This window comes from Styela clava, chromosome 7 (genome assembly GCF_964204865.1).
Source record: "Styela clava chromosome 7, kaStyClav1.hap1.2, whole genome shotgun sequence".
NCBI classification, from domain to species: Eukaryota; Metazoa; Chordata; class Ascidiacea; order Stolidobranchia; family Styelidae; genus Styela; species Styela clava.
This window is the reverse complement of record NC_135256.1, coordinates 24,116,992-24,134,764: the sequence shown is the minus strand read 5'-3', so window position 1 is coordinate 24,134,764 and position 17,773 is coordinate 24,116,992. Positions and strand designations below refer to the sequence as shown.

Sequence of the window (17,773 nt, the reverse complement as noted above, 5' to 3'; positions counted from 1 at the left end):
TTATATCAGTAGATTACCGCAGGTATAAGCATATTCTTCATTATCGCAACCCACTCGTTTTGCCGAAGAGCTGCACTTGATCTAAGTGCTTTTGTAGTAGGCTCGTGAGCTAATTTTCATGATTTTTCTTACTCAAAACGTCTTTCTGATATCTCGGCTAAACATTCCGGGTAAATCTTATGACTGTGGTAGATATACAAACGTGGCGATGAATGTACGGAATAGAAGTAAAAGTCAAAATAAAAAATTTTACTTACATTTTTGAAATTATAATTACGGCTGCGTGTGCAGCTGCCAGAATGCAACGTTTTGGCGTAGTTTCGCGGCGATGCAAGGGGTATTTCAATAAAAAATAAAGAAAAAAATTGATTTAAAACAAGCCCTTGTTTTAAAACACGATTTTTTTTTAGAATTGAAAAAAAACAAAACCCTACTTATTCACAAAAAATGAAACTACAACGCTGAAGACTGACGAACCAAAATATGGCCAAATCCACCCAAAATTCGGACCAGCAGTGAACAATCTCCATGTTCAAACGGAATTTTTCAATAGACAAAATATTATGAAGCAGCCATCTTCACTGTTAACGCGTTCGCTGCCACGGGCCAAGAAGCTGACTCCCTTTCTTGCACAATATCTTGACGTTGGGTGGATCAATTTTAACAATATTCACATAGCCCAAATTTACAATATATTGCCTTGCTAACTGACAAAAAATACATAATTGCTATTTGGAAAATTTTGTAAAAATGAGCAAACTAACCCGGAGAACTTTACGAAGACCCCAATATTGACTATGCCTGGTTCATACGCGGTTATATCCTTGATTTATCTTTGGTCGTTAAATTATGTGTTGACATGAATATTATTGATTGCCCGGAGGTGTATTGTTTTGAATCGTTTAATGCAGGGTCGTCCAACCCGTGTCCCGCGGGCCATATGTGGCCCGTAGAAGCATTTCGAGTGGCCCGCGTTGTGTTTTTCAGAATTGAATAGGAAAAATTGGAGTAAAACTATTTGTTGAGTAATGTAGTATACAAAGATGCGATACAAACGATTTTTTTATTTTCCTGAAATGAGCCCTGCCAGCCATTTCAAACGAGCCATTAATGGCCTTTTTGAATCGAAACCAACTGGGAGGATATATCGATAAATAAAGGTGCCATAGCCGCTTACACACTAGGTCTTTTACTACTCTATATGACGTTATCGCAGAACAATCGATTTTCTTGCGTGGAGTTGATAAATAAAGGTGCCATAGCAGCCCACACACTTGGTCTTTTACTGCTCTATCAGTGATTACTAAATTGGGCGATATCGCCCCCCGGTGGGCGAAAACAATACAGAGGGGGGCGGAAAAGTCAAAGGGGGCGATGGGGGGCGATTTCGCGAAACCTGGTTTTGTTCGGCGCATCGTGCACTTGATTACTGTACTCTGCGTGCTTTCGTAGGATTGAATCACGTGGGCAATTATCCCACGCGAAAGAATTGCTGCCGTAAGGCACGGTAGTTTGCGTACCTTATTGGTCGACAAAATACGGCCGAAGTAAAATAATCTGGCCCGGGACGCTCCACCAAATGGACCTTTCCCCGACCTTCAACCCCGGAAAATTCTTTCTATGCTTTACCATTTTAAAATTTTTGGTGCTTATTTTAAGAGTGGTTTCGCGAGTTGTCGCCTGTAAAATGGGGTATTTCAAACTATCATTCGAATACATACCATTCAACAATCTATTTTTTTTTTAATTACCGGTAAAGAATTTTAGCCTAGTCTATCACAGCTATTTTCACTTTAATTTTTGGTTACTACAATTAAACTGAAACTCCTAAGAAGACAAAGTGATCATTGAATTATTTGATTTTTATTTAAATTTCCGAAACACAACTAAAATCAAACGAATCTAATTCAAAAACAGAGAAATTGAGGTAATGTTTACGACCACGCCTGAAAATCTGTCTGAGCGAAAAAAGCGTCTGAGCGGATGCAAAAGGGGGCATTGTTACGTTTATTTTTGCATCTTGCTGATTGACCAATGTCACGAAGTAAACAAGGAAGTCTATGCCCGGGGAAAATCCAATACGCAGACAAAACGACGTTTTGACGATGAATTAATTTTATTTATAATCTACGCTCAAGAGTAAATTACATTTTTTACGTAACAGAATTTATCGTGAGACACGTTTAGACTAAATTATATCATATCCTAACAATTTAGTGAACAGCTACTCGTTTAACGAGCCTATAATTTAATTATAATTAGGCAAATGGCAACACGCAGAAAAGTTGATGCTGAGTGCAGGGGTTCAATATCGCAGTAAATATTCAAATATATTGGGATGCAATGAGGAAATAAAATTCATATTATATTCGAGAGAATCATCACTGCCTAATTTTTGTAAAAATGTATCTTCTTAAGGAAAATTTTTATCAAAATTTCAAAAACCATGCGAAAATATTGTGCGAACAATTATTTTCGAAAATGAACATTACAAAGAACAAGCAAAGAACAAGGATTAGTCATGCCCATTTAGAAATTGTTCCTTGGCGTCGTATGGCTATTAAGCGTGATGCAGCAACAAGACAGTGTCACATCGAATGTCATTGTAATAATTTTTTTAATAAGACGACTGAGTTGAGTTCATGAATTGTCGCCCTAATTTGTCAACCCCTAATTTTGTCCCGCGAGCGACATACGGCTTTTGCCACAATCGAGTCCAGGAATCTAAAACGAATGGCTGATTAATTCTATAACCTGGAGGCCATGGTAGGATGAGGAATCGATGATGAATTTTACCGAAAAGCTTTATATATAATGTATTTTGGTACAGGTCATCAGGCTGTAGGGATGAATGAGATGTACGGAAATCATTATTAAAAGTTCGAGAAAATTAAATTTGTTTTCATTATTTTAATGTGAAATGGGGTGAATTTAGGGAGTTAAATGCTATAAGGCAGGTACACGGCGGTTTTTGAGGAGGTAGAACCCTGGATCCTTTCATTTCCGACCTCTCATATGGTGAAAAAGGGATTTTCAGCCGTGCTCCTATTATTATCAAAACAAGAAATCGCCTTTCCATCAGTAAACGGGGTGATATTAGATTGTGTCTCATCCATCTCATTGAAAAACACTATAAAATATGATTTGTCTTCTTATTTGGTCTGTAATATATTCGTTTCTGACTTCACATTTTTTTGTAGTGCTGGGAGGCGATGAAGTTGTATAAACTACTGTAGGGGGGCGATGGTACAAAAAGCTCTATATAACGGTATCGCAGAACAATCGATTTTCTTGCGTGGAGTTAATAATGATTTTGAAATTACCGCAGAGATCGCAGCAATTGTCCATATTAAGGGTGCGACTAGAGGCATTGGTCTGTTGGGAGCTGTGATGAAAAAGATCAAGCGTCTTGTCTTGTCTTAGGCGAAACTTTCGGAAATAACTACTGATAGCGCCCCACCAATGGTTGGGACACAACAGTTTTGTTGGTATAATAATTGTGAAAGTTTGGTTTGCGGGTATTGATGGTTTTTTTCATTAACCTGTAGTCAGTGTAACAAAACTAGAACATAATGCCATGTTTAGTGGCCCGCGCAATTATTAGTAAACTAAATGTGACCCTTCGACCAAGAAGGTTGGACGAGCCTGGCTTAATGAGATTGAAAACAAACATGGCTACGAATTGAAGCAAAATAAAAGGCACTTAATAAGATGAAAGCCCGTACCAGGTTCCCCTTTTCTAATTTCAGAATTTTTTTTACTTTCGAATTATTAATGGAGCAATCTGTAGTATTTTAACATTGGAATGAAAATAAAAATGTCGGAATATATATATACATATTAGATTTTTAAATTCATCCATGTTTAGAAGCAATCTTAATATTTCTCAAAGTATTCTATGTTTTCTCGCAATTTACACACTATTTATAAACTCCGTTTACGTTTCGTCAAAGAACACGGCGTTCCGGTATTATTCCGAATCTCGGAAATTTTTTCACCGTTGTTTTCATACGATGCTTTGTGGTATAAATCTTTTGAGGGGGTTTCCGGCGCATCGTCGGTTGCGTTTAAATATTTTCATTTTTTGGGCCAATGTTAATCGTCCACGCGAATGTAAAGATTTATATTTGAGTCTAATGCACCGTTTTTGTCTGAGCTGTTTTTTCTTGTTCTAGCCTGAGCCGAAATATTGAGATATGTCATTCAAACACAAGTATTTTTGTTTCATTCATTCCAAAATTTTACTACCATTCCGCAAGGTCACTACATCTGATGTTACAGGTCCGACGGGGTAGAAAGGATGGTAACCACTGGGCTAAACAGCTACCCACAACAACATCAAGATTTCAAAAACTCACAAATGATATACAGGCGCATCGAATAGAATTCCATAAACTTATTTTTGAAATTGCTGTACTTTTCTTGTTTCCGGGTCGCGAATATATGTAGTTTTTTACAAAAACTATGGGTCACAGAAAAAAGTTTGGGAACCATGGGCCTACACTGTTAGGGTAGCAAGTAGCATCATACCAACGCACACGGAAAGACCATCGGTTAATAAAACACAATCTCAAATCCTTTCAACAAAGTTTTAATGGGTGTATAAATAATAATAGAGATATACAATCCTTCTACAAACAAGTTACCGGTACGCGTTGCATATCAAAGCTTATCTATTCATCCATAAAATTACTCAATGGTACAATGTTATATCGGATCAGGTAGGTTGGAATGTAAAAACATGTTTATATATATGCATTTTATGAACTATTTACTGGCCCTTGTTTATCGTCAATGATTGATGGTTATTTTGATACCTATGTGCCAGGACTGTATCCAACCACACTCTGTAATGTGGTCCGACGCATCATTCCTGAAAGTTGCCGATCGCTCCACTTTCACCGCGCTGTCAGTGCGAGCTGGTGAAATAAACAATTGCCTTTGTGAACAAACAATTGCGTTAGCACACTTGTTCAATATAAGGTCAAAGCAGAGAGCGTTGTAAACATTCCCCACTACTGTCATCAGGTATATTTTTCTTTCGATTCTAAAAATAAATAAATTAAATAAATAAAGTTGCCCACCCCTGATGTAGATTGTAGAGGGTGAGGCGAAAAATCTCCCGCATTTAAGTTCATAAGCAATAATGTTGCAGTTATCTACTTAGCTCGAGTACGTTTTTGTTGGTAATTTTGTTGGTTGGTAATGTTGGTTTTCTAGTTTTGTGAAAGATTTCAGTAGCAGGCGACTTGAAATAAATTTTATGAAAATCTAGGATGCAAACTTCTACAGCGGCAAAAATGACGCGACGGTGCGGCTGGGGTTCAGGGCGCGCTCAAGCGACATGGGAAAGTATCGAAAAATAGGCACTGAAAAGGACTACGATCTTGATTTTAGATACACCTAGCATCGCAGTTTGTTATGTAACAAAAAAAATTAATCATTATAATAGTTGGTAATTGAATACCCGAGAAATAACAAGCACGACTTTCAACAAGGAATTTTCGACTGATAGCGACTAATGAAGTGGCATACGATCCTCGTATAAATGGCTACTTATGGCTTGTTTCGTTACACAAAAAACATCTCAATGTTTATAAATATAATAAACGCAATGCCAACATAATTTAGTTGCGTATTTTTGTATATACGTGTAACTAGGGTTGGCTCGAAATCAGATGTTCAAAATATGGCTCCAATTTTTCATATTCATAATTGTGATGTTAGAAAGACTGATGCTGGAAAATTTACTTTTATATATATCATGAAAAATGACTTCTAAAACTTGCAGCATACATTCGCCGAAAAAATCCCTTCCAACTAACGGGCGATTATTTTTAGCGATGTTCTAGGCCAGGAACTGGCGGACCGCGGTCCGAATCCGAACCTTTCGAGTATTAAATTTGGACCGCAGCTGCTTCTTGACTTCGAATACATCGTTTTTTTTTCATTTTGTAATGTAACGCGTTTTTCGCTATACCGCTGAGGAAAAAATGTCATAACACTTTATATTGCGCCTCAGAAAATCAGAGCCTCAATCATTTATAAAAAGACCCAAAATTTATATAACAATGAACCTCGAGTTAAAACTAAATCGTGTTTTGCAAGTCCGAATGCAATGCAGTTCACCCAGAGAATCAGAAAAGCTAATTCAACGTTCGGAAGACCACGGTTTTCTCTGCACCGAATTTTTGACACCACAATGGTATTGCGATGGTCGGCAAACTGCGGCTTGCGAACTAATTTTTTGTGGCCCTCGAACGACCTGACTTTTAAGGCAAAAAACAAAAATTGAACCTAAATTTATAATTGCCTCCACAAAAAGTTATGTGAAAACAAGTTCCTCTGCTCGGCGCTTGTTTTGTAATAAGTAGCATCAGTTCTACCGTGCTTTCCCGAAAATAAGACCTACCCTGAAAATAAGACCTAGCCTGAAAATAAGACCTAGCCTGAATTTTAAAAATGCTATTAATATAAGCCCTCCTCATTAAGACCCAGTCAATAAATCAAATTTTTTTACCTAGTCGATAGCAAAAATCTCTTGTACATGCTCGTTCAAAATGATTAATAATTTATGTCTTGCAATTATTTTGAATAAAAACTGTTATTTAGATAAATGAATATCGGTTTCCATATTTTGTATATTTTGAAATCTCGTGATTCTCTACCTGGTAATTTTGTTTTTGATAAACAAAATATAAGACATCTCCAAAAATAAGCCCTAGTGTTATTTTTCAGAAAAAAATTTGAATAAGACCCAGTCTTATTTTGGGGAGAAACACGGCATGTCGTTTACTTAATGAACGTCCCGTTGGTTGTAATCAGAAGACAAAGTTGAGTTTGATTTTTGAAATTTAAAGGTCTGGGAAACGGAGGGAAGTTTGCGACAAAGGTCGAACGTTCCAAAATGCTTGAAGGAAAAATATGGTCCGCATCGCAGTTAAGGGATTTAATGCTGAACGTCATTACAGAAACGTGTCATTGCAAATACGAAATTCCACACGGGGCTGCGCCACTGCTTACATATGTGTAGGTGCAAAACGTGTAATGCGCACGTTCGAACGCATATATTGCGGTGAGCAGCTTTGTCTAGAATGCATTACACTTGAAATAAATTTCGTACTTGCTTGTCAGATAGTCATCCGGACGACGCAACGCGGGGCAACGAAGTTGCCATTTGATTTTAACGCTTTGGCCATGACACAGAAAAAAACATCCTCCTTCACATTGATAAAAAAAAGTAAACAAAATCAATGCATTGTTTGATAATATATTTAAAAAATGCCACATACACGTCTCATTGTGGCCGGTTTTTAACACAACAATAGAAAGTGCAAGTGCGCCATAATTTGAAGTGTAATTAGCGATTGTTCGTAGGCGAAAATAATGCGGCCCGCACGCTACCGGAAATGTGTATATTTGGCCCGCAAGTAGGCTATATAAAGTTTTCCGACCACTGTGGTATTGTAATCCACTCATGAACCAATCCGTAATAATTGTTGAGCAAAACAATAAGTGTATACATAAAAATGGAATTATTGAAAACAAGTGCTGTAGAAAACCGCTATCGGCCGTTTATCACTACTGGCGTCTTCCAGAGTGGAATCAGGGCCGACCGATAAATGTAAACGAAAATCTGAACAAAACATATACTAGGGGACCGTTCAGTCAATGCGGGAGTTTCACAAACCGTGTATAAACTACCAAATTTTGCTACAAGAAATTCTCTTTCGCGACGCAGCGTGGTCAAAATAACTTTCACGCTAAAATTTCTTTCTCTGATGAAAACATACTAGCATGTAACTGCGAATTAATCTTGATTTAAAAGCTGGATTTTTTAATGTAGTAACGTTTTTTTAAATTTGACAAATTCTTTTAATGGAAATATTTAACTTTATGGACCTTCGTACAAAGCCCCCACCAACGCTCAAAATAAGAAAATTAGTAAATATTCAGTTTTAAAAATAAAATTCAAATCATTCCTAACCCCAACTGGATAATTACTAATTTATTATTTAAAAACGACGGGGGTGTTTTTCTCAAATCTCACATTTATGCATTAGTGGCGGATGCTTTGTATAAAAGATCTAGTTTTATAACATTTTAAATTTTAAGCTGTGAATGCCCGGGACAATAAGTATTGACCAGATTAAATCGATTAAAAGCCGCAATTTAAAAATTAACCATTGAATAGTTCAAACTTAAATGTCGAAGCTCCCAAGGATTCAGCTCACCTTGCTCAATGGTGAATCCGGCACTGTGTAGCCTACACAAAGTGAGATGCACAAGCCCTGATCAAGAACCATCGACTGACTGAAACCTGACATTTGCAAAACAATAATGGAAATTCTACGGAAAATGACTCACGGGGTAATGAAGAACTTTGGAATACAGCTTACAGCAATTTAGGGATCGACAATTTAGATCAGGGGTGTGCAAAGTGCGGCCCGCGAGGGAAAATTGTGCGGCCCGCGGAGAAGTGTCAATTTTGAATGGTGTGCGGCCAGCTAAACTAGTTTTTAATTTAGTTTGATCTGGTTCCCTTTGCGTTGCAAAGCTTATATTCGAGTCCAATTTATTATATATGTCTATGACGTTACAACGTCCTAACAGCGAAGCAAACAATGCGATTCACGAAGCTGTCACTCGCCGAGCAGCGAACAATTCAAAGGAAAATGGGGAGCAGACGCTAATGAATTTGTAAGATCGGGCATTTGAAGATTAGGCTTGAACTCGGAAGCAGTTTGAAAAAATTTAATATTAAGAGATACAAAAGCTAAATGAGTTTTGGTTCTAGTCTATCAGTTGATTTTGTTTAAATCTGATAGGATAGGATTTACATATTTATCCCGGGGGAGAGGAAAGCCATTAAGACGGCTTAATCATATGGCAAACCATGGCCTCTCGTCCGGTTACCAGGTCGGGTATGGGATTAGTTAGCCAGGTGTTTGTTTTCGGAAGCATGGACTTGATGGTGGAGGAAGCTGTAACCGACCAGCGGTTACGTGAACCACCCTACGGCGGCGAGGAGTCCAGCAATCCTCTGGCACATAATCATCCCCGCATCGGATTCGAACCTGCGATCCCACGAAGGGTAATCAGAGATGCGGTGGCGAGCGTATTCCTAACGCTTAGCACGATGCGCCGCACCGTCGTGCCAGATTCGAGAATAGGATTTGACAGCAAAGTATTTGTAAATGAATTTGTCGTATTATACGGAAAACATTTACGACACACCATTTCCGTCACCATTCCGTTACCGTATATCGCAAAACCAGGCGTTTTGTTATATTCATTTTGCACTCCCAATAAAATACATTATTCCATCGTCATCACGTTTGGTCAAGTATTTAAGCCGACGATAAATTTATAACGTTGCCACACGTGGTAAAGACATTATGCAAAACGTATCGACAAGTCTGTGTAGGCATATAACAAAACAATGGAAAATTAAGATTTTGCAACAGAAAATAAATCAGTCTTTAGATGTTACGAGTCTTGTTCGCACGAAATAAACACGCCGACATACTTGATTATAATTGATAGCCGTTAAATTAATTATTTATTTCACACCAATACTTAACGCGAACCCTACCAAGTGCACTCAAATTTTTAATAATTTAATGTTTTTTCATACTTATTTTTTGTATTCCACAATTTACTATTGAATTATATAATGCGCTATTTGTTTTAAAATATCAGTATTTAGGCATCACATAAATTTTGAACACTTCACTGCAAAAAAAAATGTTAAAATTTCTAAAGTACATTGTCCTGAGAACCGCCTGTTTCTTAACAAATGAAATCCAATGCTCAAGACATTTTCAATTGAATACAAAGGCAATAATACATTTGCAGTTTTGAAATTTGTAAACAGGATTTCGTATTCTAGATTCAATTTGGGTATTCTAGATTCTAGAATAGTGAATTATTCTACATTGCCCATCCTGGCATCTTAAAAGACCTTGTTTTTTAAAAGGTAGCTCACACAGAATGTCAATCAAATGCGTTGTTAGGTATGTATTAAAAATTTAATAAAGACTTCTCCTGCTATTTTTACGAAAAATGAAATATGGGATAATAGTAATCATATTCAAAATAGTATTCATATGATAACAGCTTCAAATAAATAAAAAACTTGAGCAGTACAGTAAATTACTTGCAACATTCCTTATGTTATTATTTTCTATGCGGGAGATATTGCTGCTGCTAGACATAACGTGGCATAGCTTTCACCACTCAATACTAGTGTTAACCAGGGATGGCCATTTTCGAATACTAAACTATTCCAAATACATTCTAAAATAATGTTTTCGAATCTGGAATTCCGAGTACATTCTAAAATCGAAAATAACACATTTTTGTTACAGTTTATGAACACCCAGTAAAATAGGAAATAAGCTTCAATAGAAATATCAGAATAAAGCCACAAACCAACTGTATATGTACACAAAGTAATTGATAGTTTATAGCTATCAATAAAAATAATAGCAACTTGTGACACAGTCAGTTTGTTAAAATTGTACACTTAGTACAAATGACCATATGAAAAAATAGCCAAGGAGTTGTCTGACGCTTTCTATCATTGGTACCATGATATTACGATATATAATAGTCAAGTCTATTGACAAAAATATATACTACTTGTATTCAGATAATTGTGTATATTTTCTGAGAGTTTGTGAAAAGCAGTTTTGACAACTAATTAGTAATTAATAAGTAGTTAATTTCATTGGCAATACAAGCAACTGAAGCAAGCAACAACGATCCATTATGCCTAGACTCTAGAGTATTCTATCACCTACCAGTATATTTGTATATTAATTTATGTGAACCATATTGTTAATATGTGTAGCATATTGTTATGTCTGAAATTAGCAATAAGTTAGAGTTAGAGGATAGATGACCACCACTGCCAGGCGCGCAGCCACGATTTTGAAAATCGGAAATTCTCATTGCGCCTTTAACAGCCACCGCGATTCCGCGCTCGTTCCGTCTTTTCAGCCTATAAATAATGATCATCTTGTCACGTAAAATATTCAATCCATGACAACTACGAGATTCTAAAATATCTTTATATTTTAATTTTATGAGTCCAACGTAACTCGCGGTTGCCTCTTTATACGTCAAAATGAAAACATTACTATTCGGTCCACGGCGATCTGTGGTCTAAAAGTACGATATAAACTGCCTGATGCATTTAATTTTAATACGTATTTTTGCAATCTTGCCACCTTGTTATCGCCGTTAGAAAAATCTCAATAACTGATATAACATCCAGTAGAGTACAACTTCATTTCATACAATGAATATACATATAAAATTTAGCAGTAAATTAAAAATACTTATTCATCGCCGCGATTACTCCCAACTGTTAAAATAGCCGACTTTTAAAACGAATAATATAACAACAATATATATTTTTCTGTTGTGCAAAGTGATGAAATCGTGACCGATATGAGCATATTTAAAATGTCTTGCTTTCTTAATTTAATTGTTTTAAATTAAACCATGGCATTCGCGGACATGAAAATAAAAATGTGTGGTGAACTGCCCGATTATAGATATATATTGTTTCGATCCGTATTTTGCGAATTCGGCAAATTTGAGATGTGTAACACCGACTCCGCTCAATCGAAATGCCGCCACGCCACTCAGATTATTTTTAAGATAAAACCGTTCGAAAAATCCATAAATCTGCCGTAAAATCTCAGAGTAAAATTTATTTAAGCACAATAAAAGATGTTTGAATATACTTTAGATTAATTATATCATATACATTCTCACAACCCGGGATAAAGTCGCGTTTTAAGCCTTGTATAATAATGTTAACACGAAAATTTTCGACTGGAATTTAATTTAAGTAATGGATACTCAGGTAAATCCCGCCCTCAATTAGTGACGATATGTTTCTAAAAGCGGACCAAACATAATAAGTGCCAGAGGCACACGAAATTTTGCGATTTTCACTGCCGTATTTTAAACTGTCGAGGGCCTCAGTAAAAACTATTTGGTTTACGGTTTTATTTTCGGTATTTTAAATTGCCGCTTTTCAATCAAAAATTTTGCGTTTTCTTTAGAAACTCGTCGCCGATGAACGTATTCACAATTCCGTGCGAGTAGAAAAATAAAATAATTGTCATCGTTATCGTGGAACAAATTTGCGTCATAGTAAAAAAAATAACACAAACGTAAAGGCGTTAACGGCCTAAATACCACCTCCCGCAGATGAAAGCAATCGCGCGCAAGTTTCTATCGAGAATGTTTTCATTCAGCGGAAACGTTTTAAAGCGGCGTCGAAAATGTGTGACGACACACAAATATCCGATATTCTTATGAACGCTAATTCCGATATTCGAATGAAGAGATATTCAGATACTTTATTCGAATTGGCCATCCCTGGTATTAACTCAACCTTTGGCACATCATGCTAAATCATCAGGACGCCTCGGGCACCCACAAAACTCCCAATATTCAATTTTATTGAAATAATCAATTACGATACATGCTTTGCAGTACGACAATTGACTCTTCCACTAGCTAAAGCAATGCATATTGAATGAGTAAAGTATCTCCTGGACTGAGCGGGGTGGTAAGCGTTTAAGAAGTCTTTGTCCTCCACAAACAATCAGTCGATCTTATCATCTGTCCTTTTACCATAATAAACATTAAAATCCTTTATAACAATATATTAGTTAACAAAATGGCAGTATACTTTCGTTTTTAAGAAGGTTTTGTCCACTTTTAAATTTCCTCATGAAAATCATCTAAATTGTTTTCTTCCAATGAGCTTAACAGTAATGCATTCGTATCCAAACATAACTCAGACTGTACTTTCAAAAATGTGGGTGTTAAATCTGTGGTGTCTGTCGATTCAGAGACTTTTTTGTCTAACCAATCCATTAAATCTGTTTTGATTGCTAGACCATCATTTAACACATGACTAAGACTGAAAGTCAGCTGCTTGTATCTCCGTCTGAAAGAAGGTATAGACAAGAGAAAATTTGAGTTACAGTACCATGAGTCCATGACACTGGCATTTGTACTTGTAAACTGTGGAAAGGATCACCCACTGTAATATATTTGTCAGTTACCACAGAATAATATTAATAATGAACTAAATGAATTAAATTTTTAGAAAAAATACATTCAATGGATTCATTAAATGCCGAATATATTAGGGTTGGGACAATTTCATCTAAATGAGAACACTTCAAGCCTTTAAATGTGCTTTGGTATCATTTGCCCCATATTGGTACTCAAAGCGTTTATATAACAACATATTTGTAAATCTTCTCAACAATTTACGCAGTAGAACAAAATTAATCAAAACCATTGGTTCCTCTGAAATTATGAGTATGACCCATCCATATGGAATATAACGACCAGACTAGGGAAACGAAACTAAACGAAGATGTCAATGTTGAGACAATCCTGCTACGGTGTGCAATCAACTTGTGATAACTGAAATATTATTTTTCTTCAAATAGAATCCAGTCATTTTATTTTCTGAAATTGCTTCGAAATGATGTTAATTCGAATCGCATCGATTCATAATTCTGAAACTTACATCCCTACAGTCTATATAAAATAAGAAATTAATTGATTTGGTAAACAAAGATATTTTTAAAAGGAAGATCCAACCAACACTTGAGTTCTAATGTATTAACTAATTATTTTCATCTTGCTATTTACCTTGGTCCAGGATAAACCCTTCTTTTTCCCTTTGATTTCTTTTTAGATAACATCTTTCCATTTTTTTCTACGCTTTCATTAGGTCCTCCTTGAACGTCTGTAAAATGTGGAAGTGAAATATTTTCTGCAATACAATTGATCGCACCGCACCTGACATTGAAATTATTCATAGAACCCAAGTGATAGTGTAATTTTTTTAAATACACAACTATAGGGATAAAACAACAACAAGCCTCTGGGAAACATTAATATATGAAGATATAAAACGTAATATTCCAGTAAGTACTCCAAGCTTTATCTAATAAAATTGCATTGGTATGGACAGGATGACCATACGATCATCTCCCCATTATTACTAATTCAACAAAATATTTTGTGAATGAAAAATTGACTAAATATGTAATGATTACCTTGATCAACTTTCTGCTCTTCTTCATGATGTTTTATATGTTCCATTATTGGAGATTTAGAAATAAATTCACATATTTTTGCAAAACACATCACTAATATGGCAAGATGGCCATTTCGCTCAAAGAGTGTAAAATCTTTGCACCAACTGCATGATGGTTTCAATATCATTGGTTTTCCATTGCATTGTGCACCTTTTACAAAAATCATGAAAATGTAAAACAGATGTCAAATTATGAATACCATACAAAAATGATTTTCAAAGATTTTTTTTTAAATTTTGCCACATGTGAAGAGGTTCAATTCAGGTTTTCAACTTATTAAAATTAGGTTTCTATCAGAAAATCTAATCCATCAAAGCTACTAATAGGGAGAATAGTAATTGCAACCATCTCGCAATTATGGTACATAAAAGGTCGATTCAGAACAAAATTCTCGACGATCTGGCACATTGTGCTAAGCGTTAATAAAGAATAGGTTCGTCACCACACCTCTGATCACCCTGCGTATGTTCCGTATCTTGTGGCAGTGTTGGGAATAATTATGTGTACTGTTGAATTTCATTTTGTTTTTTCATATGTTTTGTATTTTTTATATCAAAAGACACTTCAATATTATTGGACTGCATACATTTCACAGAAAAAGTTGAAATTCCACCCAGGTTTTTGATGATTTACACAAAGTGGCCTGAAATCTGGAAATGTAAAAAATTGATATACGGTAATTGGAATGTTTTGCGATGAATCGTAACTCGAAGTGTTTGATTGTCTGGTATGGTACATGGAAAAATACCTCGCCCATGACTGGGCGCATGTTCACTAAACGACGTAAGAACTTCTATTTCAGTATTTGGCATGTCACAACCATTTTTGCATATGAAACTACACTAGACCCCAACACACACAAAATATAGAAATAGGACAACTTACATACAAAATGCTGGCATGCAGACTCCGTCGATGACATTGGGTCTTTCACGACATCGCTGCAAACACAACACGTTAGTGATTGTCTGAACCAAGGTAGCAATTTATACAGGTCCGCAAAGGATGCAGGATCATTATACTTACAAGTTAGTAGAGTTTGACAGACTTGTAAGTATAGGTTAGTGCAATTTTCCGTGTCCATATTCAACAGCACCGTACTGCACTAATCTGCTGACCTGCAGACATTGTCCGTCACAGTACCGGGGTCTGACTAAAACCAGGCACTTGCGAATTCAGGCACTTTTTCAGGCACCATTTCAGGCACTTTGATATTTTTTATTATTACCGTACGTCATTGTAGTTTCCAATTCACCTGACAAGATAATTTGACTTTAAATAAATTTTTGCATCCCTATATTGCAATAAAACAATATTATTTCCAATTTATTAGGGTATAAATAATTTTTCAATAGTAAAATGTGGCAACATTGATTACAAAATATAGAAATCAGGCACTTGTGAAACTTCAGGCCCTTGGTCAAAACCTATTTTACAATGTATCTTATTACTCAAAAGCAGAAAATTAAACATATATACTTTGTATGATTGAATTCACAACATTTCGGTAAAATACAATACCGTTTGTGACTGATGGAGACGTGTCATATTTCGCGAGTGCCTGATTTTTCTCGGTGACAGTTGCCATATTTTTTCGCAATTATTTTCTTAAATTATTTGCGTCATAACTTACTATTCTTTGCTTTCTAACGCAAATTCATTGTTCCACAACAATTTGAGCGTTTTTAATAATGCAATGAGCAATACCATTTGGCAACATATGGTCAACCACCGTACTTTCTGGATTTATTTGAAATTGTATATGAATGATAAAATCTGGCAACCTCAAGCACAAAATACTAAAACCAGGCACTTGTGAAATTTCAGGCACTCTGTAAAAACCTATTTCCCGATGTTTTTACTTACTTTGAAGCAGAAAACTAAAATATACAATCTTTTGTATGATTGAAATGACGTATTTTTTGGTAAAAAACAAAAACGACTGGGGACTTGTGATAAGGGGTAAAATTTCGCAAGTGCCTGATTTTTCTCGATTACAGTTGCCATATATTTTCGCAATACTTTTCATAAATCATTTTCGTCAGAACTTAGTACTTACTATACTTTGCTTTCTCGGTATAATGTTTTTTTAAGACAATCCGATGTATATTGAGTGCTAGCCTATGTGCTCCAAGATGGCGCACAACCTGATACCTCTATCTTGGTACACATACTATGTTCGGGTTGTGCGCCAACTTTGTGCACATCCCACGGGAGCACCATTTTCTGCACCACCTATTCTGATGCTCATTCGCGACATGAAGAAACTATATGCCCGACATATAAAAGTAGGAAAATATACACAAAACTTTTTCATGTTTAATTTCAGAACTGACATTTGAAATTTTCAATTCCTAGATCTATGGTTTTACTTAATTGCAAGATACGTAAATCATATCATGCCAAAATAAAACGAATAGTAAGGATTTTTTTTGGATACTCAATATTTCTAATAATTTTCAAACTGAAAGCTTCAATTAGTGTTCACTCATACACTTCCTTTGTGCAGTTGTGTTTTTAATGTTTTATCTCCTGATTAAATTTAAATTCAAATATATATCCCCAATTACTGATGGAGGAAGATCTATAATCGAGAGTTTGATACGGCTTCTGTGACATTAAAAATTATTACTGTTTTACGTTTTTAATATTTGCAACTTTTTGAATAACGCAAAAAAATTCGTTGGCTGACTACTGGCGTGTTGAATATTAAAGGATTTTTAATGTAACATTCGTTTAACGATGCTTTTAAGCCTAACTTTGGGCATATCAGCTACCTGATGTCATTCGCCGAGCGAATTTTGTTTAGGTGACATTGCCATCTCGTATTTACCATCCTGTAGCCATTCTTCTCATTTAGGAACTACGTGTTTTACAGTTAGCTGCTACAGCATGAAATAATGTACAAATAATTCTACGTAAACTATCCATGAAAAGATATTACAGTCAGATCTTCAAGTTGTAAAGAATATTATACAACAGCAAGTGATTGAATATATTTATTGTAGTTGTAGTTCAGTTGATCAAAGCCGTGGTTGAACACCGCTGGTTATCAATATAGATTTTGCACAGGCTTTTATACATTAAATTATGTTCTATTAGGGGATAATGGGACTTGGATACGTATTATAAAATATTCTATACGACATAAGTCAATTATTTCTGTTATGTAGTTTATATGAAGTCATAGGCCAAATTACATTATTAAAATCGTCGTCAGATAACAATTAAAACTGGAATTTCAAACTAATATTGCCAGAAAGCTATATATTCAGCAATGTGTTTTGTGTTAATCAGACTAGATTTGATCAAATTGTGTGTGCATTGTATTTCTGTATATATTGTCGGAATTGCAATAAACTCATAAGGTGTTTTCAAACGTCTCCTTACTACAGTCGAAGGCTATCGACAGATAGACAGTTCGAGTTAACGAACGCAAGACAAAATTATTGTCAGTCAATGCTGGGGTTACAATACACAAACCAGACCAATCTACAAACAATCTATGTGTAGTGATAACTAATCACTATATTTGGATTGTTTGTAGATTGGTCTGGCTTGTGTATTGTAACCCCAGCATTGGCTGACAATAATTTTGTCTTGCGTTTGTTAACTCGAACTGTCTA

The 17,773-nt window shown here is 35.6% G+C and overlaps 1 protein-coding gene across 3 annotated transcripts; it reads right to left on the bottom strand.

The window, feature by feature from the left end:
• Positions 1-10,005: 10,005 nt before the first annotated feature.
• On the bottom strand, positions 10,006-15,333 carry LOC120327906 (uncharacterized). Of its 3 annotated transcripts, XM_039394273.2 has the most exons (6): positions 15,174-15,264; positions 15,033-15,088; positions 14,595-14,797; positions 14,106-14,297; positions 13,696-13,792; positions 10,006-12,976 (listed from the first exon to the last, which is right to left on the bottom strand). In XM_039394273.2, the coding sequence occupies exons 3-6, from the start codon at positions 14,665-14,667 to the stop codon at positions 12,745-12,747; spliced, it is 594 nt and encodes a 197-aa protein (XP_039250207.1). In that variant the 5' UTR covers positions 14,668-14,797; positions 15,033-15,088; positions 15,174-15,264; the 3' UTR covers positions 10,006-12,744. The 3 variants fall into 3 exon arrangements, with proteins under 3 accessions (XP_039250207.1, XP_039250208.1, XP_039250205.1); XM_039394274.2 differs by lacking the exon at positions 14,595-14,797 and having other exon boundaries at positions 15,174-15,327; XM_039394271.2 differs by lacking the exon at positions 14,595-14,797 and having other exon boundaries at positions 15,033-15,333.
• Between the last annotated feature and the right edge of the window lie 2,440 nt (positions 15,334-17,773).